The following is a 26,186-nucleotide window of genomic DNA, read 5'->3' as shown; positions in this document are numbered from 1 at the left end:
TAACTCAGCCTGCACTGGACAAACTCGCCTTTCACAGCTTCTTACAGACTGCTCCTCTCTTTTCCAGCCTACCATCTCCCTTGGACAAGCTGCAGTATTATGAAACTGTTTGAAGGATGAACTAGGAGACAATTACAAGACAGAGAACAGCACTAATACTCTGAATCCGAGCATCTCTTCCATTCCAAACTAACAAAGGTCAAAGGACACTTCCAACTCCTTACTCAATGCCTGCTTCCCAGCAAGTGCTTAAGATGTCTCTCACTTCCATAGAGATAAATTTCCAAAATTAAAGCTTCTCCCTGATCAGTAATTCCTATACTGACAGAAAATGAAGCAAAATGCCAGCTTTGCAAGAGGAGAAACTTCAGTAGTGCCTTCAGTGAGGCTGGTTCAGAAAAGGTGCAGCAGCAGAAGGGAAGACTGCCTCTTCCCTTAAGGACATCCCGGGGACTTGGCTCTCCTGCTGCCTGGGCTGCAAAACCCACAGCAGATGTGCACCAAATCTCCAGAGCTACCCTCACAGAAACTGTTCCCACAGCCCAGTAATCTCCCTTCAACTGCAGGTGGCACAAGAACACAAGGCTCACAGAAGTGACTATTTTAGGCTCCACTGCTAAACCTCAAAAATGCCTTCTACCGCCCTTTCCTCCCAAAAAACTGAATGTCGATAGTAAGGGCCAAACAGTGATGTTACTCAGCCAAGTACAGCCGTGTTCAGGAACAGGTTTATCCTGGAGTGGGTAATCTTGCGTTTTCAGCATTTGGCATTTTTCATCTTGTTTGCAGCCCTCAGAGGATAGGGTAGATGGGAAGAGTTAGCTCTCTTTGCTAAGGCCAGTCAGCCTGCAGCTGAGGTGGCAGAGAGCAAGCTTCTGTACCAGCTTCCACATTGCTAAGCACTGGAGAGAGGAACAAGCAAGGACAATAATCTTCTGCTGAAGCCTGGATTCCAGCACGAGCTCTCCCTCCAGCTCACCATGGGCTCTAGGCCCTTCAATCCGCAGCAGCTATGAAGAAGACACTTAAAAAGGTTGGAGGCAAGGTTCTTGCAAGCAGAATTGAGCGAGAAAGCTTTCCTAACAGGTATTATCAAATTATTTCCTTGCATCGAACTCAAGGGATGGTATTTTCCCCAGGAAACTCATATGGAAGAAAACAAAACCCATAACTCAGAGTGCTTACCTTCCTCATTCTCCAATACCATTTCAAATCATACCTTGATGTCTTGCATCATGTTAGCTGACCTATGCTTGAACACCTCCATAATGAATTCATCCATGTACTGAACCCTCACTGGGTTTATCTTAGAGTATACATCCCATGTTTTTGGGGAAAGGATGCTTTACACTTCTTTCCCATTCAGCAACTGGAACTGCTGAACACCCTAACCTGGAGGAAAATTTCAATAAGATACTTTCAAAATCAAGAGTTTGCAATGATTTTTCCCTGTATGCTTAACCTAGGATGAAGCCTGCAGTCCCCTGGGCCCCACCAGCCATGGCACAACACTGTTTCCATCTCAGTCTGAATCTTCACTTGGTCATTGAAGCTAGGTTACAACACACACTCATGTTGCTAAAAATTCAGGTTATAATGGTGAAATTCAGACACAGAGCAGCAAACTCAGTGGTCAAGCTGACTTAGCTATCCTCTTGCTTGCTATTTTAAATGATTTATGTCTGAGCCCTTTAGAGTCAGTGAATATTATTTCCATCACTGCAAGTTTGGAGCACAACCCAAAGAAATTCAGGTTCTTTTTCTAATGAGCATTGGGTCTTTTCAACAGAGACCTGCATAATTGCTCATCAGCGTTAAACACAATCATGAATGTTATGTTCTTCCATGGCAATCAGATTACACTTCAGACTTTTTTTTGAAGCTATAAAGGTAATTTTTTTCACCAAATGAAAACCAGTGTTCTCACATCATCTTACCACTGTCAAATGCTAGATCAAAGTTGGAGTTGACAGCACTGCAAAATGGTACCATTAATCTCAGGTGGTATAATGGATATGGCTCATTTTATGCCAATTATACTTTGACAAGTATAATGAATCATGAAAAGTTCGCTACTAGGATGGCACAGTATGGCAGTGCTAGTGGCTTTTTGTCTATAACATACAGATGTGTGTTTTACATAACACAAAGCTCTGGTTTAGCAGCAAACACATTTGCCCATGAAATCCCAGCACCAAAAGTAGTTTTAAATCATCAGAGGATGGATACCGTCATTGGTATCAAACCAACTGCTTGCATGAAATGAGCTGACAAGCTCAACCTGCCATACAGCTGTTTTACAACTGCTGTGTTCAACAAGCACATGCCTTGCAATGATTAACATTTGCCAGATTTTGTCAACTCAAGAAACCAGGTTCAAATAAAAAGTTCTTATTTTAAAAAGTTTTACCACAGCTCCAAACATTATTACACTGATATTTGATTCTGAAAATGTAATTTTAAGTGACTGAAATTGCTTTACATACCATGCTTATTTTTTTTCCCCTTTAGTTAATACGTTACATCTGGGTGACTGTATTTTACAGAAAAATAAGGCTGGCTTAAAAAAAAAAAGTCTGCACTTCCCATGGATTGTAAACTCTGCAAAGAGTCTTTGAAGACCAGATAAGGACAAGAATAATGAATAAAACTATTTCTAGATTCAGAAATAATTGCAGCACATAATCTAGCTATAACTTCGTTTAGAATGCCCATGCTCCAAGTTTTAATGTCTGAAAATTTGAAAAGACTGACAATAATGAGAAGTGCAAAGACATCAGACAAGCTGAAATGAAGACAGACAAAAGTATTTTTTAATATAAAAATGGTCTTTATTTCTTCAATACAAGGTAAGCTACTATTGCAGTTTAAGACCAACACAAAAGTTGGACAGCAAATTGCTTAACAGTCTCCTAAAGGCTGAAAAAAAAGAAACCCATGAAAGCTGAAAGTTGTGCAATATTTCAAGTATAACATCTAAAAAAGATGAAATGATCCCTAAACTTACAGATTAATTAAGTACCTCTGTTGAAAATGTATTAAAATCCACATTTGCTATGCTACCATCTTACCTTGTGGAGAAATATAGGTCTCCAAAAACTCCAGTGTTCAACAGACTCTTTGGCCTGCCGGCATCAGGAAACTGTTTATTATATATATAAAATCCTTTGGAGTCAGGCATTCTGACAGGCATCCATTTCCTTACACTTTGCATTGCAATTCCACATTCCAACTTAAGACAACCCCACTCCTGTATTTCAAACCATTTCTTGAATAGTTTACTCATAGATCCTTGAGCAAAGCAGAAACCAGGAAATGGAAAGGTACAGGAAGACAATACAGCCTTTTGTTTAGAAAGTCAGCAGTGTTGATAATAGTCAAAAAACTGTTAAGGTTTACCAAATCAGAATGTATTTCACCTTTAAAACATTTGGCTTTTTTTTTCCCCTTTCTTCATTATTTTATAAAAGGACAACTGCAGTTCTAAGGAAACTGAATTTGCAATCACTTGTATTTATAAAAGCACACACATTCCTCATTTTCTTACATTTGAAGATCAAGGGAATGTCTGTTTCATAATGTAATAATAATATGCACAGTTTAAAATATTTTCTATTACAAAATACTGTGTACAAGAGGGTGAGGCCGAAGTCTATTAGTTGAATATACTCGAAAGTGTATACTGAAATCACGTAAAAATCACATTTCACAGTATAAATAGATGGGAATTTTTACAACTTAAATGCTCCATTCCATTGGGATCAAAGGTATACTATTCACTATTTTCAACAGATTTCAGTAAAACTAGTGTATTTCCAAAGAAGTTTTAAACGATTTAAGCACAGGGATAGGTCATACCGGAACCTAGAACCCACAGCAATCACTGGGGCTATAGGAAGGGTCCAGGAACTAAAAAGCATATCATATACAAATAGAATGAGGAGCTTCATTGTTCTTTGTCCAACATGGGGGAAGACAAATCCCCCAAGAACATCAAACTGATGAACTATGCTCCAAACTGCTCCTCAGTAAATTTATCCTCTAAAACTAAAATGAACCTAAAAATACATGGGATATCAGACCTTAATGGGGGGCAGGGGCAGGGGGTAGAGAGAAGGAAGAGGAAACAACTACAAAACCAAAAAACCACATCAACACCCCCACCCACCTCAAGTCAGTCTGAAATATTAATTGCAAGGCATCATAATTACAAGAGACAGTATTTCTGCATAAATATCATGATTCATTAGCATGCCGCAACCATTACATTCCAGACCTGTGCAGTCAATTACCAAAATAACTTAAATACTCAGTGAGTCTGTGTTGTTTCTTTCCTAGGTCAAAATTATTATTTTGGAAAGAATTGAAATTTCTTCAAGTATATGGTCACTGACTCATACTTTCCTTCCCTAAAATCTTGAAGGGCTTATATTTCAATGCAGAAGCAATTTAGTGTCTTGGATCTTTGAAGAGTACCAGTCTTAAAACATGCATGTTTTATATTTGAATCTACATGACTGACAGTATCTTAACAAGTGTTGTATTAGGAAATTTAAGGCTGTATCTCAGTTTACACAAGAACCAAAGACAACTTTAACAGGCTATGTATAAAATTCTGTAAGTAAAAATAGGAGCAAAGTCTATTTAACCTGTACACAAGAGAGCAAGTGGATAAGAAACAAAAATCAGGAATTAAGTATTTCTATAAAGAATGCCATGTATTTTACTAGAAACACAGATGACAAGTATATACAACATTTAAATCTCCAGTTATCCACATACAACTAGGAAAACATTTACAAGGGTTTGGGTACGCAACTAAACAATCAGGTAAAAAAATACAGTTAGAAAAACTAAGCCTCACCAATTTCAAAGAAACAAAACCAGAACATACTCGGTCCATAAAAAAAACCCAAAACCCTAATGTCTAAATTTAATAAAAATATCTTGTTTAACACAAAAACAACAGCTCTCCAAGCTTATATGCCACACTGTAAATAAAAATTTGAAGTTCTGACAAACATTTTTCAAAATGTAATCAGAACAAAAGTTATTGGCACAGAAAGCAAAAAGGGAACGAGGAAAAAAGACTGTACAGTTTCCAAAAAGCTGTTCTTCTGAAGAAGAACTTTTGACCTGTCAAAACCTACAGTCCAATAAAAATTTTACTTAAAAAAAAAATCGCCCTCTACATCTAAAAACCAAGCCACCAATAAAACAATAACTGTTGCCAAAGCACCACCACTCCTAAGTCACTACTTGTTGGTTTGGTCTTTCAAGATAAGGGACACAGCCTTAACATAATATTTTCAATGTTACTTATAAAATCAACATTTGAAAGAAATAAAGTATTTCCTCACAGACTATTCCATCCTTTCATCAACAAAAGGAGATGAAATAGAACTGAATGAATATCAAAGAGAAGAGTAGTAGCCATCACGGCATCATCACCAGTCAATAATTTTCCAAACTGCCATTTCCTGAGCAGGTACAGGAAATTAGACCAGGAACATTTAATAAATCAAAACGTGGTAAAAATTCTACTACAGATCCAGTTATACATGATGTACATTAAGTATATTCCTTTTTGGTGTCTATCAGGGTCTTTGGATTTTTTTCTGTACATTTCTTTTTTGTTTTATAAAAAAAAAAATCTAACAAAGGACACTCACAGTAACAAGAGAATATTATCTAAATTGCAACACAGTACATTTATCAGTTAAAACTAAGGATTTGGAGAACAAGCAGAAATAATGGGCTTCATACAGGGATCTCATCTCTCAAGTCACAATGATTATTCAGTTTAACTTATGTTATTTACCCCCTGCTATTCCCTCCCTGCTATTTCCATTGCCAGCAATGGAAATCTGTATGTGAGTGAGAAATTACACTCTATGTAAAAAGAGCAACAGTCTCCTTAAAACTATTTCAATGTGGAGTAAAATATCAGTTCCTGCATAAAATGTTTGTAAAGTTACTTTTTATTTTAAAATTTCATATATCTACTCAATGGAACATTACTTACCTGCTGCCTTTCCAGTATTAGCTATTCCCCATGTAACAGCTACAGGCAGGTTATTTCTTCCTTAAACTTATTACGCACAGTAGTAAACAATGTTTTTAAGTAAAGAAAAAAAGTTACAACAGTACTGTTTGTAACCAACACCTATTCACAAAAAAAGCAGGAAGTGATTCATGACTTGTTGACACACCTTTCAGTTTTACAAAATTTTTAAAGGCATTTTTCATTTTCAAACAGGATTAAACAAACACGTCAATTATCTTCTCAGTAGCAAATAGTTCAATAAACACCAGTGATCCCATGCACAAGGAACTGAGGTACACAATTTAAGGAGGGGAGAAAAAAAAAAAAGGAGAGTCTGAAGCTGTAGCCAAGTCCAACAGCATCAACCTGGCTGCAGGAAACCTGGTTGAATAGTAGGTGCCAAAAATGTCAGAGCATTTCAGACTTCTGCAAAACTTGGGCAGTTGTACAAGCTACTGGTCCCAACTCAAAGCATAAAAATCGCTCATGTACGCAAATAAGATACCTTAATGCATATATTTACATTCCTTGAAATCTATGGAATGTAAGCACGAGCTTTATATGCTCTGGAAAATCAAATGGATTTAAGTGCTTTCCTGAACAGGGTAACATTTTAGGTCAGCTGTAAAATCTTTAGAATTGGTAAAACAAGAAATCAAGAGTTTTCTAAGAGTTGCCTCTTGAAGCCATCTGAGGTCTTGAAACTTAACTTAAAATATTAAGTGCAGCTATTTGAATTATGTGAAAACTCCAGAGTATGTTATTACATAACAATTTACAATAGACTAAAAGTGAGCCTTTGCACAAGGCTGCCAGAAACTGAGCTTTTGCAGTTTATATGAACTTTCTATTCACTTGCATTTCACAACTGATGAAATTTAAAACAAATCCTTGAATTTGAAGCCAACTTTTACTGAGTGCTCCATTAAATTTGTTTTTAAGTAAATTTACAAAACCTCATCTGACAAATTTAATCTGCGTCATGTTTTGCTAAGACATTTAAATATTGCCCATTGGTGAACAAGGACATACAAGTGTACCTTCTCTTTTGTATGCATGTGTGAATAAACCCCAAAGTATTAAGAAAATACCAAACCCATAGAGTCATAAAAATGGTAACATCTTGTTTCTTCTGGCACATTTCTAATATACAACTATGTACAGACTGCTACGGCCTTGGGGGTAGAGAGGAAACACGCACAAGCACTATTACTATAAAACTGTAAACAACTGCAGGGTTTTGTTTTGTTTTAACCTAACCTTTCTACCCCTTATTATGGGCAGTTTAAGTTCATATGAACAGTTTAAGTTTATATCAACTGTAGTGTCGATCAGGATGAAACATAAAATGTATGAAACATAAAATTTTGAGTGTGCTAAAAATCACAGACTCAAAACAACCAACCACAGAGTGCTGCAGTTTTTACAGTTTTATGTGTCAATTAGCAAATTCACAAGCCACCTAGGTAAACACTGCTAGAAAGCAAAATAGTATTAAAGGTTTTATGTAACCACCTATTTTCATATCAAAATTGAGTGTGAGAGCGCAACATTAGTACGTTTAACTTGCTGAATGCAAGATTAGATTGAGGCATATGCAAGAACTATTGCAATGTTTTTGAAGACAGCATCAATGTTTTCATTGTAACATTATCTTTAAATATTGCTGAACACAAGACTTTCCCTGAGGTGTAAACATCAAATAACTTGAACAGCTTTACACATCAGCCCCATTAAACAGTTTATTACAACACTACATCTACTGTAATCAGTGGTGCTGTGTACAGACATTATCATATGAACAGTTTAACATGAACAAACTACTATAAAAACAAGCATTTACTTGACTTTTTCCAATTGCTTGCACATTATAATTGCCGAATGTATATAACCAGTAATAAAGTTGCAAAAGCTAAAGGTTTAAATCACACAGGTTTCCCTCAAATAAAACAGTTAAGCAACATAAAAAAGTAAAAGAGCTACTGGTTACCATGTATGCAGATTTGCTTTATTCAGATCTATTCCTGTTCATTTTATCCATGAATCCTTACAGGCTCAGTTCAATCACATGAAGCAAACTGCTGGACAAGCATCTTTCCTTGAAGAATGTATCTTGTCTTGCACGCTGTTCCTCTTCCTTCAGCTGTAATGTGTCAAAATTTGTGATGTAGATTTTGCTAGTCCCCATAATACACAGAAAATTGTTGGCTTATCTATACATACACAAGTCGTGCATCTACTTCACCGTGATGTAAACTAACACAAAATACCCAGGAGCAGTAGGTACTTGCGTGTTGTTTTCTAACACAACAGTTAAAAATAAAATTAATGTTGTTGTACAACAAAGTTGAAAGAATATAAATTTCACAGTTAAAGTACTGATGAAAAAGAAAAGAAATAGCTACTGCTCCTGTGACTGACGGCAACATTGATATAGAACATTTCCTAAAGTAGGCATTCTGCAAGAATAACTGAACAATAATTTAAGGTAATTTTGCCACAATTAGATTTTTACATTTTTACCTGCCCACTTACAGAAGTTTTAAGCTGGCTGACATTTAAGGAATGTGCTGATTGTATAATGAAATGGATGGCTCACAGCTCAATAACATTTAAAAATGCACAGAATCTCTGACACCATTATTATCAATATTTTCAGACTAGTGGCAAGCTGGATGGGGTTCACATCTAAAAATACAGGCTAGCAGTTTAAGCACAAGAACCCACTTTTCATATAATACACTGTAGATCTGCAGGTTTTGTCACCTACTCACCCTACGAAAAAACCCAAACCCTACTTCCTACTCTCATCTATTTTGGCAAATGAAGAAACCACACAATTCAGAATTAATTACCGTATAAGTTCACAAAATACTTGGGGTGGTATAATTCCATACACTGGATTTCAGTTGAATTCCATTACAAAACAATCAGCTATCTTAATTTCATTAATAATTCACAATTTCAACATTCAATAATTTCAAAATACTTAAAATCAAATTGTTAAAAAACTCAACACATTAAATTGTTTATTTGAAAACCAAGACATTTAGAGAAGCAATTTCATGAACATGCAACAGTACACAGCTGTCAAATATTTTTCTACTAGTACAATAATTTCAAAACTAGGTACTCGTTTTTTCTTCTTCCTTTCCTATAAGTAAATGTTAATAATAACTTTAAAAAAATCCCAAAGTATAACCAAGTAGGCTCTACATACTACAGTATGCGCATAAACTAATCCAAATCCAAAGCAGTGATTGAAATTTCTTATTCACAGACTTCATTCCCAAATCATCAACGTATCAACTTTTGGGGAAGTTCCTTCCCTGGAGGCCAATATTTCCATAGGTGTTATGTGTTTTTGAAATTAATTAGTAGCAAAGTGACAAAGTGCTGCCTCCACAAGAAAAATGTGTTCAGGGTTGTAAACTAAGTTAGCATAGGCAGGAGAGAATCTCAGTTTTCTAGTGGAGACATTAAGTACTGACAGCTGTGAGCCTGCACATCAGAATTTGCTGCTCTCATAATACAATTGATGCAGCCAAAATTATGGATCTTTATCACTTCTGTGGCGACACTTAACAGATCCAAAGCACCATATATATGATTTATAAAACTAGCATAAGAAAGCTTCAGTTCCTGGGAATAATTCGCTGGATACGTAAGGGTACTTATGGAACTACAGGGACTTTAAAGAAAGCACAATAAAGTGAATTTAGGATTAATGCTTTTCATTATAGGGCTTTTAAGACGGTCAGCACCACACTGAATCTTCATTTTTAAAAAGATGACCAACTAAAATCCAAAGTGGTGTACATTTTGGTTTCAAGTATTCTGCCACTATATCTCGGCAAAACTGGAAACCCTTGTGGTTCCAAAAAAAATAAATCTGTATGGATTATACCTTCATGCTTAGCCCTTTTCAGTATTCTACAAGCAAGTAGAATATTGAAGCAACAAACAATTTTTAAAAATAATAAATCTCTAGTCAGTATTTCTTAGCAATACTGTTTTCCATCTGCCTCAAGCTCATATATAAGCTATCCATCCCAAGCACGTGTTAGGTTTGTACAATTTAACACCACACAGCAATCAGTTTCTCAGCATTTCTACTAATAAAACCCAAATTTCAGACTTAGTTGTTAAATAGGTTTTGTAATTTAAAAGTTAGGGGTTTATGCCAGAACATTTCACAAATGAAATCCCAGGACTTGAGTGATCAAACATTTTGGTATTTATGCAAGATGCAACTTAAGCAATTTTTACTCACAAAGACACACTTACAACAAAACCCAATAGATTGCTTGTATATATCAAAAGCATCTTGCAGTAGCAACTTTGATTTTTTTCCCCTTTAATTTCAATTATTTAAATAAGCATATAAAAGCTTCAAATATCTTTAAAAATTGTGAAAATTCTATGATAGTTTTAAAGCTTTATGTGCATACACCCATCAAGTTTTGTTATAGTAGTTTAATTTCTGATATTTTCAGAGACTGAATTTCAATCTCACATGTTCACATTTCATTAAAATGCATGACATACATTTGTCAGTATATCCTAAAAGCTCCTATGAATTACTTCATGTAATTCTCCTTTATTTTATTCTATACATAAAGAAAAATACACAAACCAAAACTCCCACAGAAAGTATCAGCTTGAAAGCCAAAATTTGTTTAATTAACCTACATTCCAGAACATCACAAACCTCCAAATACTCTGATGCTTTAGCTATTAACATAGTAAGAAAGAAGGAATTTCAAGCTTGACTTTCTATTTGTCTTTCTGCATGTAAGCTGAGATACACGTGATTCTGTTCATCATACACATACAGACTATTTTACCAGCACTAGCACCTTCTCACATTTGCCTATTCCCCTCTTCCATTATTCATATACTTACCTGCTACCTTTGTTCAATCTTAGTGTATAAGTGAAGATCAACGCAACAATTTCATGATTTTATAAATAACTTTACATGGGAAGAAAAACTCCCAAACTAGTTTCATTCATCATGTATCTTTCTCCTACTATCCCAGCCTGTCTATTCACCAAAAATAACTGATGAACAGTGAGGTGTGTTCAATAAATTCAATCTTTAGTTAACAAATTAAAAAGATATGACTCACTGTCAAGTATTTTTCACATTAATATATGAGGAAGAGACAAAAAGGTAGATCAGGCTGCCACAGAAAAACATAAAAATGAAGATATCTCTGTCATGTGTCCTTTTTTTTTTGTTTGTTTTGGTAAAAAGAAATCATAGTTCTCAAACCACAATGAGCAAAAGGAAAAAACTGAATTCGTTTGTTCTCTGGAGAACACTGCATCAAATCAACATTTTAATTTCTTTGTTTCTTATGTTATGAAGCTTAAAAGTTTCTTGGGGAACTTTCATACAGATTAAATCTGTCAAAACTAATGATTTCACACCAAAAAGAAAAAAGTATAGGATACAGGGAGCACAAAAATGTAAGTGTATCTAAAGTGTATTTAAATAAAGTGTATCTATTGACTCAGAAGTCAATAAAATTACAGTAATATATTAACAGAAAAAAAGTAATAAAAGTTAGGCTTTTGAAAATAAGTGGCATAAGATACTCATTTCAAGTTTTAAATCATCATTTCACCCTCAAGAAAAATGAGATACATCACTGAACATTAAGGAACAAACTATGTTCCTGTAAAGCATCAGAGCAGTGATAAAATAGACTGTAAGAAGCACATAAAGCAGTGGCACTCCTTGCCTCTGTGATACTATGCTGGATTTCAATTGCTGAATCAGGTACACAAAGCTTTATTTCTCTGATGAACGCTAAATGCAGAAGAATAGTGCCAGCTTCACATACGTGCTTCCTTAATAACACACATTTTAGAAAAAGTGATTAGGTAACATTTAAGTAACATTTGCAATACCTTAATACTAAGATCTGGTAATAATTCTAGACAGGTACTGATACCCAAGTCTCGAACAATGCTACCACACAATTCACTTAATATTAACTAGAAGCTTATTATGAAAATAACTTATAAAAAATAGGCATTTTCCTATTTATTTACAAGGTTTCCTAAAAGGCTAATTTCATACTTCACTTGATGTTTAAGTGGTTGTTAGCACTGTTACAGGCCTGTTCCTATTTACAGAAGTAAAAATATAATAAATACTACATAGACTATGAGTACCATTTCCCCTCCTCCTGACACCAAAAAATTTCCAACCATGTTACTTCTTGGATCACTCCAAAGATGAAACTACTTCAGAGAGAACTGAGAGCAGTTTTTGAAGGAGCATATGAGCCTCAGACACCAAATTATTTTGCTTACAGTGGTTTGAGAGCAGAAGAATCAGAGAATAAACATGAAATATGAAGCACAAAGTCTACATACATATCAACTGTTACAATATTGTGGTTTTGTCTTTGCAATTCAATCCAAATCCAGTTTAAATAGGAAATAATCAATCAACCCAATAACAAAAACATAAAATGAAAAATTTAACATTCAGCAGTTATAGAAATTCAGACAGATTAAGATCGGGACAATGTATCAGCTAGGAATACATCACTGAGTATCAGTTAAATTAAAAAAAATCTGCCTAAAAAAAAGTCAGGACTCATGATGATGAAGTTACATTACTATTCTGTTTGTACACATTAATATCACTGTCAATCCTTCTAAATGTCATTCTATTGGGTTCTTAGTTTTTTTGACAAATACAGGTTAGGCATTTGTCTTAAATCCATTGTTCTCTTTTGTATCTACAGGCTTTCTATAAGCAAAGGCAAGATGTTCCAAGGAAACATTCAGTTTATAGTAATTCAGGAGAATGCATTATCAATGTACATGAAGCCTTACTCAAGTGAAGGCGCAAAAATCTTGCAAGAATTAAATTTTAAATCATGAAGTGTACAAACAGAAGTGTAAACACTTGCTATGGTACAACTAAACTTTTTATAGAATTTTATTGTTATAAACACATTTTGTAAGTTATTCCAATTTTACCCATCTTTGTAAATGTAATACAGTACAAACCGAATTTCACTGTTTACAAAAATGTTCACAATGGACCTTTAAAATCCTTCTAAACTAGACGTGTAACGCTTTGGAAAAAATGCCAGTACAGTATCACAGTTATGACTATAGGTACACAATTAGGAGAGGTATAAGGTGCCATTTATAGGGTGCAGGCACAGAGGCAACTCCATGTTGTCTGGCAAAACATGATATTATGGGAAATAACTCCTTTCAGCACTTTTGATATTTATTAAATAACTGAGTGTTAAATCTGTTCATGAATATTATTCAATGTAAAAAATGAAACAAAAAATGTATGGCAACATACATCTTAGTGAAAATGAAACATACAAACCAGGAGATAACTATTTCTTTTATATGTGTGCGTGTGTGTAAATATATAAAAACAAAACTACAATAAAGTTCTTCTTCATTAAGACAGCAACAAGACAAAATGTTTACAACTTAACTTAAAAGAAAAAAATACCAAATGTTTTCATTTATATGTAGTATACTAAATTGCCCCTTTAAATCAGGTTCTTAGGACCTGTTTTCCTCACACAAGGGAATCTTACCAACACACCTCGTTGAAAGAAAAGTCTCAGCACACAACAAAGCTGAAGGATGTTGCAAATATAAATCCCATCTGAACTGAGACTGAAACCACAGCCTCATTTTAAAATTGTTCTTTGGAAATTATAAAATGCAACCTAATGCTGTTTGGTACATTTCCTTGGGGTAACAGGGTAGGGAATCTATGCTTGGCACAGTAAGTCCGTATGTATACGCACAACACTAAATACACAAAGATTAAAGCTAGATTAATAAAGTATGCCAAGAGTTAAAAAAATTATATTCAATTCCAGGCTGTTAACAATTTTTAGTATGGTTTGTTCATCTCCACCAGAAGGAAAACACTCTGGAAATACATCCATTACTCAGCTCAATGGTTACCTCTATTAGTAAGAACTATTTGCAAATATCAAAAATATGTAGTTATTATAAAAAGTAAAAGTCCAGTTCAATAAAAGAAACTACATTTACTTTTGTTATATCTGTATTTTTGTGTTGTTATTTTACAATTAAGAACTACAGATACTATTTTTTTATTAAATTACAAAAATATTTTGTATTTTTAATAGCGAAAAGTGGCACTAACAGAAATATACCACCAACTTTATTTCATTTGCCATGTTTCACCTTCCTATTTAAGCCTTTGACTCCCCTTCTCTAGGCTGCTTACTTCTTTGTGTTGTCCCCTGCTAGTTTACGAACCCAATACAACATCTCACTTAATTCTCAACACACTACAGCATTTAGCATTAGAATTCATTCTCTCCCAAAGGAGTCAGACAGTGACACAAAAGTCTGACTGAAAAGTTGATGTTTAAATCATATGAAATTCTATTTTTACTTGGGAGTATACTACATTTTATATGATTTCTAAAAAGTTTTGCTCTATAACTTCTGTAAATGAATTTCCATGAATAAATAACACATGCAAATCCGGAAACTAAATCTGAGGTTAAATGTAAGAAATGGAAGCTGGGCTGACAGACAAGTCTGCAAGCTTCAGTTTCAGTGTAAAGCTAGTGGCAAATTCTTATAAAAAGGGAAAAGACTGCTACAGAGTAACTATTAGGTAGGGCTTTTTACCAATTGTCAAATATAAGGAATCATGGGTAGCCACAATTCCCAATCCTCAAAATGGTATATGATATAAAATATAAATATTTGTATGTATTTTAAAGCAGTACATTGAAAAAAAGCATTGTTCAGCATGCTACTCCAGCTGTCTAGACATCTGATGCATGCAAACTTCAGATATATGAAATAAAAGAACACATTAGTTTGTGAACAACCAGAAAAGAATCAATCTTTGTGTCATACATTTTTACTAGTCTTCAGAAAATGACTTTACTATCCTATGGAGGAGGGACTGAAAAAATCAAGGGGAAGGGGAACAACTAGTCATAACTTTTACTGAAGGTTAAAACATGAATTTAGGTAGAAGGCAGAAGATACTGACAGGTCACATTTCATAAAATAAAGATAAAATCTGGTAATATTTCCTGAATTTGACTAAAACTCACCAGGAAAAACAAAAAATAACCATCACAAAACAAAACAATAAACCCCACAAATACTGAAACCCAAAAAATCACCGTCGTACTTGTGCAAGGACAACAAGTGTATGTACACAGAAATAATCCACACACAAGCTATGAAGGGCTAAAATGCTGCAGTCCTTACACAAGTAGATTTTAAAACACAAAATTAGTATTTTTAAATACAACTAAGAAATAAAACAGTAAATTTCATATAATCTTTTAAGATTATAAAGAGAACAGTCTGGTTCACTGCCTTTTTAAGAACTGGTTCAACTGCTTTTCATAAAAACTGGGAACATTATTACCAGCTAAAATAAAAAAAGTGGCATGCAGAATGCAGAAGATAATTGCATAGACTTCCTCCCTCCCAGCACCAGTTACCTGTCGTTACTTACCTATGTTCATGTCAGGTGCTGCAAGAAGAAAGCGATTCAGTACATACTGCAGGATCATTTAAATGCAGACATGAATGGCGTAAATAATCTCAAACCTAGAGTGGTTACTTCTAGCAAGTCAGTAAAGTTAAAAAACACGAAACAAATGCTCACCTTCTTTAACGGTGACGATATTCTCTCTCTCTGTCTCGTTCTCTGTCACGATCTCTGTCACGATCACGATGCCTCTCTCTTTCACGGCTTCTTTCTCGGTAATAGTCATCATGACGATCTCTACTACGCGATTTGTGGCGCCTGCTTTTTTCTCGTGACCTACTGTGGTCCCTCTCTCTGGATCGTTCACGTCTTCTAAAAGAAATTACTTCATTAAATTTTTCTTCAAAACCCTAGTCATCCACATACCACTCTTGCACTTTGCTTATGAGTACAAATTCGACCAAAAACAAATATAAGAGAAATATCTGTTCACCACGAGGCAGGTATGTTTTTGTATGTGACATTAAAGATAGCTGATATAAACAGTGGTGGTTAAGAACTCAGCTACAGGTAGTAAGGGGCACCTACTTTTTAATCTAGCAAAGAAAAGCCAGAATGGAGGATGAAATGACTGAAATCAGCTGAGGGAAATGCACCATAACTCAAACGATCACTGCAACAGGGCTGCTAATCTCTGTACAGAAAGTATGGCCAAAACCACTACATAAAGTAGAGTTAAATTTAAGCTAGTCAGATCAATTTTAAAATGAGGGCTAGTTAAAAGGCACCTTTACTAAGTTCAGGAAACGCTTATTTGGTTCTTTCATGCATTTTATGTGCAAGAACCACTAAGCTTCTTGCATGACTTAGTTTCAGTGTGTTCTTTGTGAACTAGTCCCGCACTACACTTTCTCTTTTATAAGTAAGAGCAGATGGAAGAGGAAAGTTTTACCTGGATCCAGAACCATAAGACTTGGACTCAATTCCATGAAGGCAGTCCTGAAGAGAGCTAATAAGTACTTTACAGCGATCATCTGCAGATACTTTGGACTGTTTGATTAAGGAAATTGCAGTTACCAAGGTCTCTATAGCACTTCCATAGTCCCCTGAAAATGATGAAAACTCGGGATCAGAAAATTATGCAAATTAAAAGATAGATTTCTATCTGTAACAGTATTACCATTTTGAGTATCTTCTCAACAGCCATCTAGATAGTTTACTATAGAACCAAATATTAAAATACTGTCTGATCAGTACTCAGAAGGCATTTTCAGAAACTGAAGCACAGTACAAAATCAGTCATAAGCTGTACCTAAATTCAGCATCCTATCAGGCAAATGTGGCTTCAGGCCTTCCAGATTCCTAATAAAAGAACCCTATAAATTCTTTTCAGCTGTGAAGAATAGTAAACGTACTGAGTTTTACTAACCAGCACTGGCATCTGATACAGCTCTCGAAATGGCACTGCTTGAGATCGCCCTATTTCTATTCATGATTTCTTCAAATTCTGCTTCACTTAGAGGTGTCCTTGCAGCATCCATTTCTCTGCAAGCAATAAAACTAGTATTTAAAAGGTTAAGCAGAACTTCAGAAGCCATCATTGCAATTTCAACAATCCAAGTTTGCAACTTTAAGCAGTGACAAACAGAAAAGAAAGCAGGATCTGGGTTTGGTTTTGGTTTTTGTTAAGGACCACTGTTACAGTATAAAATCCTGTAAGCTAAAAAAAAACAAAACCACCAAACAAAAAACCCCAAAAAACAATTAATACATTGCTGTATAAATAGACTTATTTTTTGTTCATCCCATCTATTTCAAACATTCATCAGCACTTAATATTGTGCTTTACAAATATTTACAATTTGCATAAAATTCTTGAAGGTATGTAAATTGATATTCCCAATTGAATGGATGTGGAAATACATGTACATAGGCAATGCAACTTTGAGCAAAATTAGAGATAATTTTTATAACAATACTGGAATCAGAACTATATGATCCTGTTTCCCAGATCTTAACTAAGACCAGAATGCTGTAACTTTTGAAAGACAAATATAGTTATCATCTTTAAAACACTCAATTTTCTGAATGCTATGTCAACATTTTACAGCAATTTTTTTTTTTTTTTTTCATTTCTGGTCAAGTTCAAGGTGCTCCAATTTAATCTCCAAACTAGTCACAGTAAGGAGGAAGCAATAAAGCAGAATCCTCATACTCATTACACTTTGCTTTAATTATTAGCTACCTATACAGGGTTTACAAAGTCACAGAATTAAACCTAAATTTTCCCAAAAGTTTTGCAGTGTCCTATTAGCCAGTCTCTGTGTCATAGAAAATTTGGAGAAATGTGTTAGAGACAAATGCTGAGACTGTCAAACTGGCTCACTGCTTGTTATTTCTAAAACAGTGTTAGTTCTTCTGGTAGAAAGAAAATGCAGAATAATAAGCAATGCTATCCTCTTAATTGCAAGAAGTGGAACAAGATCCTATAGCCAGTTTAGCATAAGAGGAAATGTCTAAAAATTCATACCTCCCTGAGTTTTGAGTATTATTTTTCGTGTGCCTCCCATAGAATGGAATATGTAATTTTTCTCTTATGGACATGTTATTTCCAGTGAAACGCCTATGATATATAATTAATGACAATTTAAATAGTTATGGATGATAGCTTTAACATTATTAATGAAAATACTGGACAGTAAGTTATACTGTCCTATTCCCACTCCTTCCCTCCCCAAACATTCTATAAACTGCAGACAACCTTGATTTTGTCCATCAAAAAACACCCAACACCTTATAGTCTTCTTATATTTCAGGCAATTAAGCCAAAAGCTTGAATTTCAATATTTTTTTTATATGAACATAGTATGTACAAATGCTTGGGGTTTTTTAAACTTCATGATAAAAGAATCAAAGCAAAGCATCTTTGCAGAAAACATGTTAAGCCAGAGAAGTGTGTCTCATGCTAGCAGTAAAATTACTACTAAAAAATTCAAATCTAACTGCAAAATTGTCTTTCTTACAATTTATATCAAAATTTTCTGTGACAAATACAAATACAAAAATTAAGAAAAGCAGCAAGACAGAGATGCTTGAAGTCACAGATGAAAAAGATGTCTCAAACAAGATGTGAAACACTTGACAAATTGAGTCAGAGACTTAAGAACTCTGTCCCAGACAGGATTACCCACAGGAAAAGCCACCGCTACAAACACAGCAAGATCGCACCAAATGAGCAGAAACGTCTTGACAGGAGAGGAAGATAAAAGTCTTGCAGTAAATGCACACCTGGTTTTGAGACAAACACTAACTTTTAATTGAATCCTGAAGAAAAAAGGGACAAGCAATGCTGCTGGAAGATGAAAAATGGTATGAGTTTGGTATGATCTCAACATATGCACATATTCGAAAAGGAAAACTCCAGAGCATTCTCAAAAGGCAGCCTGCAAAGCATGATGATACAGGTAAAAGTCAGAATTTCAGGTTAAGACAGAAGCACAACTAGAAGCTGCTGCATAAGAAGTGAAATATAAGTTTACACGTAGAACACATGGAATGATGACACTGCCAAATACAGTGAAGACAAACAGTTCAGAGCTGAAAAGGGAAAGTGAGATTACTGGTGTTGCATTTCAGGATTTTCTTACTGCTGCAAACATGTTTCTCAGATACACTCCCCTGGAGAAGTAAAAAGGGGCAAACTACAAGGCTGTTGGGATCCCTTCTGGCCCTATGTCTAATTGCCTCTAACATTTTCATTAAAAGGGAAAAACCAAATGCTTCCTATAATAGGAGTAAAATCTGCTACCCAAGCACATTAGACCATAAGAACTCACCTTCCAGGTGGCCCATAGTCACCTCTGTCATATGGTGGAGGTCGGCCATATGGATCTGTCGGAGGTGGGCCACGACTGTCTGAAGTAGGTATGCCACTATTGGCAGGTGGGGGGAAGAAAGCTGGATTCACATGCGGTGCTGGTGGTGGAGCACCTGGAGGTGGCCCAGGGAGATGTGGAGGAGGAGCAAGAGTCAGGGGTGGCCCAAGAGGGCCAGGTGGACGAGGGGGAAATGGACCCGGAGGTGGAGGTGGACCCTGCTGAGGTGGTGGTGGACCTGGTGGTGGCCCATAGCCTGGAACTGGTGGTGGAGGGCCTGGAGGAAGTGGCCCAAGTGGAGGCTGACCAAAAGGCTGTCCTGGAAACAGAACTGGTGGTGGTGGACGGTCACCACGATTAGGAGGTCCAGCTAATGGAGGTGGTAGGACCTGACCAGGAGGTGGAGGGCCTGGTGGGCCTGGTGGACCAGGAGGACCTAAAGGTGGACGTGGGGGAGTTTGTCCAGCTAAAATAAAGAAATAAAAAATAAAAATAAAAACAAACAAAATTGAGTGAATAAGTACAAAGAAATAAAATACTTTAACATTTTTGCCTTTTTTATTCTTAAAAACAACAATAAACCAAAAGTAACCCTCACCAAACGTACAACATATACAAGACATGCATGGTCCCACTTTGGGTTCAGTAGCTTAGAAAATTTTTAACTTATCTGTATCTATTAATACTAGATATCTGCAGATATCTAAAGAGAATAACATTAGCTTGAAAACTGACAACTTCCCACTCTCCCCGAATCACAACGTGCTGTTGTTACCGAAACCCCCAAAAGCTTACAAAGGCTAGAAAACATTGCATCCTACTCACACCTGATGCTAGTCTTTAATATGGGCCTTAAGGTATATATATATTTTTAATATATATTAAAAATAGAGGAAAAGCAATATTTAATATATTAGAGAAAGTACCATAAATGCAGTATCCAAACCTACTTTCAGTTTAACTACGTCCCTTTGACTGCTGGTAGACAATAAACTACTGAATGATATTTACTAACAAATACTTCAGATGAAAAAAGAACTTCACTGCAGTGCAAACCTAATTGTTTAACAGATTTCTTCCATATCAAATGCCTGACTTAACATGAACACCTATTCTTCAAGTTTCTGGTATTTTAAGTGCCAACTAACTGACCTGCCAATGGACGTGAATCAAAGCTGAATTTCTAATCATGTCAAACTTGCAATATAATAAGGAAATCAGTTACTTTACACTCTGTAACACAGGCATTCTCACCCCATACAGCAAATCAGTCTGAACTACACTGCATTAAAGCCAAATCTACTTGCTACCATGATCTATTTTACCTTTATAACACTTAAAAAATATGTATATTGGAATGTATCTAAAACTGTTATCTTTCTATTAAATTTAGTAAGTAGAACTCCCTGTTGAATATCAACAAAGAAACAGTCAAATCCTACATTTTAGCTGTGAACACTGAAAATGGTTCATTACTGAGCTGCCTTAATCTTTATCATTTCCCAAGTAAATCTGCCATATTAAAACAAGAAAACACAAATAAACTTGAAACTCCATAAATGAATAATTTTACCTGGGAAAGGTGGTGGTGGCCCTCCTGGCCCTGCTGGTCCAGGGAATCTGTCTCCACCTGGAATGGCACCTGGAAAACGGCCTCGACCTCTGTTACTAGGTGGAAATGCAGCTCGTGAGCTTCCTCCTGGGGGACCAGCTTTACCTTCCCCAGACATCTGGCCAGACTGTGTGGCTGCGATAGAAAAGCAGAAGTGACATTACATATATCAAAATAGGTTAAAGAATTCTAACACTCAGTTTAAAGACTTATGTAGCCCAAAAGCATGACCCTATGAGCATCAACTTGTTCCTTGTACCCAAACCCAAAGCATGTGGGGAGGAAAATGTGCTTTGCTAAAATATGGCAGTGTCACACTATGCTCTGCACTGACAGGAGAGCATCAGGAGAGGCTGCCAGTCCTTCCTCCAATGCAGCCCAAGGCCACAAATAATTAGGACTGGGAACCACAAGACATGGTGCTGAAGTACAACACAGAACCTTTCTTCCCTGTTCTGTCATAAACACAGATGGTCCAGACATCAGAATTTAGTCCAGTTTGTCTACAAATGTTAAGTTTCTAAATGCTCTTATGTTTTTTTAAAAATTACATCCCCAAGAAATTTAAAAAGCATCTCCAGTTGTTAGACAAGAGTTGCACAAATCTTCAACCTTCTTTCAGAGAGTGCAGCAGCTCTTTGGTGTATTAACTGATTTCTTTAAACAAATATGCAGCTGGACTCTAAGTATTTTACAGCTATTTTAAACTGTGTAGAAGATATCAGATGCTGAGAAAAAAAGCATGCCATACTACTTTTTCTGTTTTTCCAAGACAGCACATAAGAAAAGCTTACTTTTCCTTGACTGCATTTCAAATTGACTCAGAAATTGTTTATTACATGGAGTTACAACAGGATTCTGCCCATGCAATTCTCTTTTAGGCAACAAATCCATCAACTTTTTGGAGGATGCTTCTGATCCCACACCCACAAGGGCAAACCTGAAAGGAAACAAAAAAGTTACACCACAATTTTTCCATGTTCTGGATATCCCAATGCCTTGTGGAAAAGATTATGCACAGTAAGCAAAATACTTAAAAACTAGATACAGAAACTGTCTCTCAGGCCTTACTCTAGTTTTCAGAACAGATAAGACAACTTATTCTAGGACATAAAAGAAAAAACAAAACCACCACACTAACAGAAATCTAGAAATAGTCTTAACGAAGATGGCCAACAAGTTTTAACTTACAAAGTAGTGAGACACACAATACCATCATAAAAATTTATGCCTGAAATTTAAGTCATTAGTATGAAATTACATGTCCAAAAATTGTTGGATAAATAAGCAAAGATTAGCAGTTTACAGACTGATAGTTATAAAAATTGAAAACTCCTTCCCCATTTTCTTGCTCCCAAACTTCAGTCCATGTACACATACAGAAAAAAGAAATAACAAGTTCTTACCCTTTAGACTGGCCATTAGCACGATTTTCAAAAAATTTTATCTCCAAAATATCATTTACCCCCAGTGAATGAACTGCTTCAGTTAAGTCTTCATCTGTTGTCCACTGAAAAATATTTTTAATATTCAACTATGAAAGCTTACCTAAAACACCAGGCAACGGGTAACTAAGTTTTCCATGCATTTTATGTGTGTGTGTGTGCAACTGATCAAGAGGAATACTTTATTCAGGTTGTCAATATATTCTGACTTTTGAAGAGTAGTCATTTTTATTTTACAATTCTCAAAAATCTGATTTTTTAATATACATGCTTCCCCATATGCTACATTGCATCAACCCCATTCACACAGTATATCAGTTATAGTATGCCAAAAAATAATATGTAATTGTGCCACTTCTGTCTTCTGAAAGTGCAAATTTTAAACTGGGCTAATGAAATAGTACTGAAATACTGCTACTTTTTCCACACCCAATCCATATTTTCTCCCTCTGATTCTATTATTTACATACAATTGTCAATTTTAAATACCTTATTAACCAGGTGGTTATTATGAGAGCTTTGACTAGCGAGTTGAATGAACTACACACTATTTGCACGAAAACAGCAGGATCTATCGACAAAAGTAGGGAAACTTGTACATAAAACTATGGTTAGAAACATCTGCTTCCACTTCACCAAATCTACTTGCTGTAGCTTCCTATTAATTACTATGTAACATTTAACAATTTCACTCATATCCAACGATACATAAATACACTAATGTTCATGGTTTTCTTCCTACTTCTATAATTCCATCACTCCTTTAAATTTCATATGAGGAGTACAAGGCAGGCTTTCAAGATTCTGAACTACTTATCGCATCTCCCTCAAATCATAGCTTCTTTTAAAAATTCAACAAATTATTTTGCTGAAAACTGAATGCAAAGAAAACACAATAGCAACACTACAGTAAATAAATGCACTTCCTGCAAATAACTTAATTTGTGAAGCCAAAGAGTAACAGGTACAAATTGCTGAACACTGCCCTACCTGCTTTAGAAATTCAGACACTTGACTTGGATAAGTTCAGTTAATTCATGCACATTTTACTGATTCTATTCAGATATTTCAAAATGGGACAACTGTTAAGTCAACAGCTCCTTTACTTACCTATAAGCTCCTGAAATACTGTAATAACTAATGAAAAAAACACCCATAAAAGCATTCTTTCTCAAGTTTAGCACTAGTAAGAAATTAATCAGAAAACGGAAAAAAAAAAAACCTAATAAGAATTTTGCATGTGTGGACTTGGAAGAATGTGATTTCATTAAACAGATAAAAGCTTTACTTAATTCAGCTACTGACCAGCTCTTGCACTTTGTTTGCTTAACTGCAACTGATTTTAAAATGCTTTAATGCTAACAGAGGTAATTTTCTTAAGGGCAACTGCAGTTCAGTGAGTTACTGTAGACCTGTACTTCTTGGTAGAAGAAATAAGCCTCAAGACAAATACCTGAAAACAGTTGTGTTACAAGAGTCACTGCCAGCGGAAAAAGCCCCTGGAAAAATGTGAAAAGTGATTTCAAGAAAATCCCAGAGAACCTTCCACCTTCCTTTTAAACTAAAACCTTCGGCAAGAGTTTACTAAAAATTGTGTTTGTTCAGTAACCTTAAAGTATCTACAGGCATAAAGTACTTCATAGTTTAAACTTGTTCTCCTCTTTCATTCAGTTCTCTGGAAAACTTAAGAAGACAGTAGCACAAATATCCCTCCATAACACTTAAAACGTGACAGGAACTTGAAATTTTGTATTTACTGAAGACTTTCTCAATTTTTAAGACATCAGAACAGCTTCAGATAGGCTCACTAAATTTCAGGCAAAATGGAAAAAAACACAACCACAAATAAAAATAACCTCATACCACCAACAAAACCAAAATCACCAGCTTTTTTTGTACTTGTAATATTTCATATACAACACTGTAAAGCAAAAAATATTACAAATAGCCATTGTCCATAATTAAAATTCCTGTCTACGACTTAATAGCAGTAAGATACTTACCCAAGTAAGATTTCCAATGTACAAGGCAATTCTCTTTCCAGTATATGTATAGACAACATTTGGTGCAGCTCCTTTACCTACGTCATCCCCAACCGATGGTGGGAGAGAATCCATGTAATCACGATCCTCTGGGGCATCTCCATTATTTGCAGATGGAGAAATTACATCATCATATAAATCAATCTGATCATGTCCACCATATTCAGCCTCCTAAAATAAAAGACACCTTGGTTATATTTAATATTGCGCACTCTCTTAAAACTTGAAACAAAAAGCTGTGATAACTGTCACACTCCACAGACACTTAAAAGTCTGATCCAACACCTACAAAACATCCCTGCTGAAAAGTTAAGCCTCGGTTTCACCCACAATAAAACGTATAAAATACTTAAGACTTCTATTATGTTCTAAACTGCCAGGGTAAAGAAAATACTTCTGACCACTGTTTTCCATTGCAATACAAGCAGAAATCCAAAAATCCACAAGCCCTACTCCCAGAACGGTATACATTAGAAAGCACGAGTGTCATGGTTTTACCCCAGCTGGTAACTAAATATCACACAACTGCTCACTCACTCGTCCCTCCCCAACTGCCCTGTGGAATGGGGAAGAGAATGAGAGAAAGGTAAAACCTGTGGGATAAGAACAGGTTTAATAACTGAAACAAAATATTATAATTGTTATTATTGTTGTAATGAGAAGAGAGATACAGAGACAGGAACGAAATCCAGGAAAGACAATACAGCTGCTTCACCACCCACTGATCAATGCCCAGCCTGTCTCCAAGGAGTGATCAGCCCCCTTCCAGTCCTACCAGTTTATATACTGGGCACAATGTTTTGCCATCTCTGATGCTTTTCTATACATATATATATATATATACACAGCAGGTATATTGCATCTCATTTTTTCTGGTAGTTTATTATACAGTGGAGCCTCTTCAGCACATGTTACCTCCACCTCTATTGACATCTGGTCAGTCTATGATCACTTCCAAGATTCCTGGACAACTGGGATTTCCTATTTGAATTCATCGTGTAATGACTGCAATCCACTCACTCCATGTAGCATCAGCTGCATGATGTGTAGAGAAGACCTTCCCTTTGAACATCCAGCCCAGTCAGGGTGCCTGGAGGAGCTGTGCTTCAGCTCCAATCACCTCCAAAGTGGCTCGAGCCCCTTGATTAGCTGCCAGTATCTCTTTTTCAGCTGAAGTATAGCAGGATACAGATCCTCTGTATCCCCAATTCCAAAAGCCTAGGGGCTGACAGTATAGAGTACATTTTTACATCTTGACCTGCCCAGACTGGCCAAGGGCTACTACATGAACTATGTCCCGTTTAATTTCTTCAAAAGCTTGTTGTTGCTCAACGCCCCCTTTGAAATCATTCTTTCTCACTTGATAAAGAGGGCTTATAATCAGACTGCAATTTGAAATGTTCATTCTCCAAAAACCCATAACACCTAAGAAAGCTTGTGTTTGTTTCTTACTAGTTGGTGGAGACACTTCTGCTGTTTTGTTATCACATCCATTGAGATCTGCCAAGATCCATCTGGCCATTTTATTCCCAAAAACTGAATCTCCCATGCAGGTCCCTTGAGTTTACTTTATTTTATGACAAAATCAGCTTTCAGAAGGAATGGGACTATCTTCTTTCCGTTCTCGAAAAACTGCTGCTGCTGTATTGCCCACGTACTGCAGGTGCT

The 26,186-nt window shown here is 35.7% G+C and overlaps 1 protein-coding gene across 5 annotated transcripts in view; it reads right to left on the bottom strand.

The window, feature by feature from the left end:
- Nucleotides 1-2,809: 2,809 nt before the first annotated feature.
- Nucleotides 2,810-26,186, bottom strand: part of CPSF6 (cleavage and polyadenylation specific factor 6) — a 34,042-nt gene continuing 10,665 nt past the window's right edge. Inside the window, exons 2-11 of one of the 5 annotated variants that reach the window (XM_050324702.1) lie at nt 24,480-24,689; nt 22,438-22,541; nt 21,826-21,971; nt 20,993-21,166; nt 19,381-19,885; nt 18,075-18,167; nt 16,974-17,089; nt 16,497-16,650; nt 15,722-15,916; nt 2,810-15,586 (exon numbers count right to left, since the gene is read on the bottom strand). In XM_050324702.1, coding sequence (XP_050180659.1) covers nt 15,727-15,916; nt 16,497-16,650; nt 16,974-17,089; nt 18,075-18,167; nt 19,381-19,885; nt 20,993-21,166; nt 21,826-21,971; nt 22,438-22,541; nt 24,480-24,689 — 1,692 coding nt within the window. In that variant the 3' untranslated portion in view covers nt 2,810-15,586; nt 15,722-15,726. The remainder of the gene's footprint in view (nt 15,587-15,721; nt 15,917-16,496; nt 16,651-16,973; nt 17,090-18,074; nt 18,168-19,380; nt 19,886-20,992; nt 21,167-21,825; nt 21,972-22,437; nt 22,542-24,479; nt 24,690-26,186) is intronic. The other 4 variants (XM_050324701.1, XM_050324703.1, XM_050324704.1 and 1 more) reach the window with 4 other exon arrangements.

This window comes from Myiozetetes cayanensis, unplaced genomic scaffold (genome assembly GCF_022539395.1).
Source record: "Myiozetetes cayanensis isolate MyiCay16 unplaced genomic scaffold, myiCay2020 scf3, whole genome shotgun sequence".
Lineage (NCBI taxonomy): Eukaryota > Metazoa > Chordata > Aves > Passeriformes > Tyrannidae > Myiozetetes > Myiozetetes cayanensis.
Note: the sequence above shows the minus strand (reverse complement) of the source record. Positions and strands in the feature narration are given on the sequence as shown.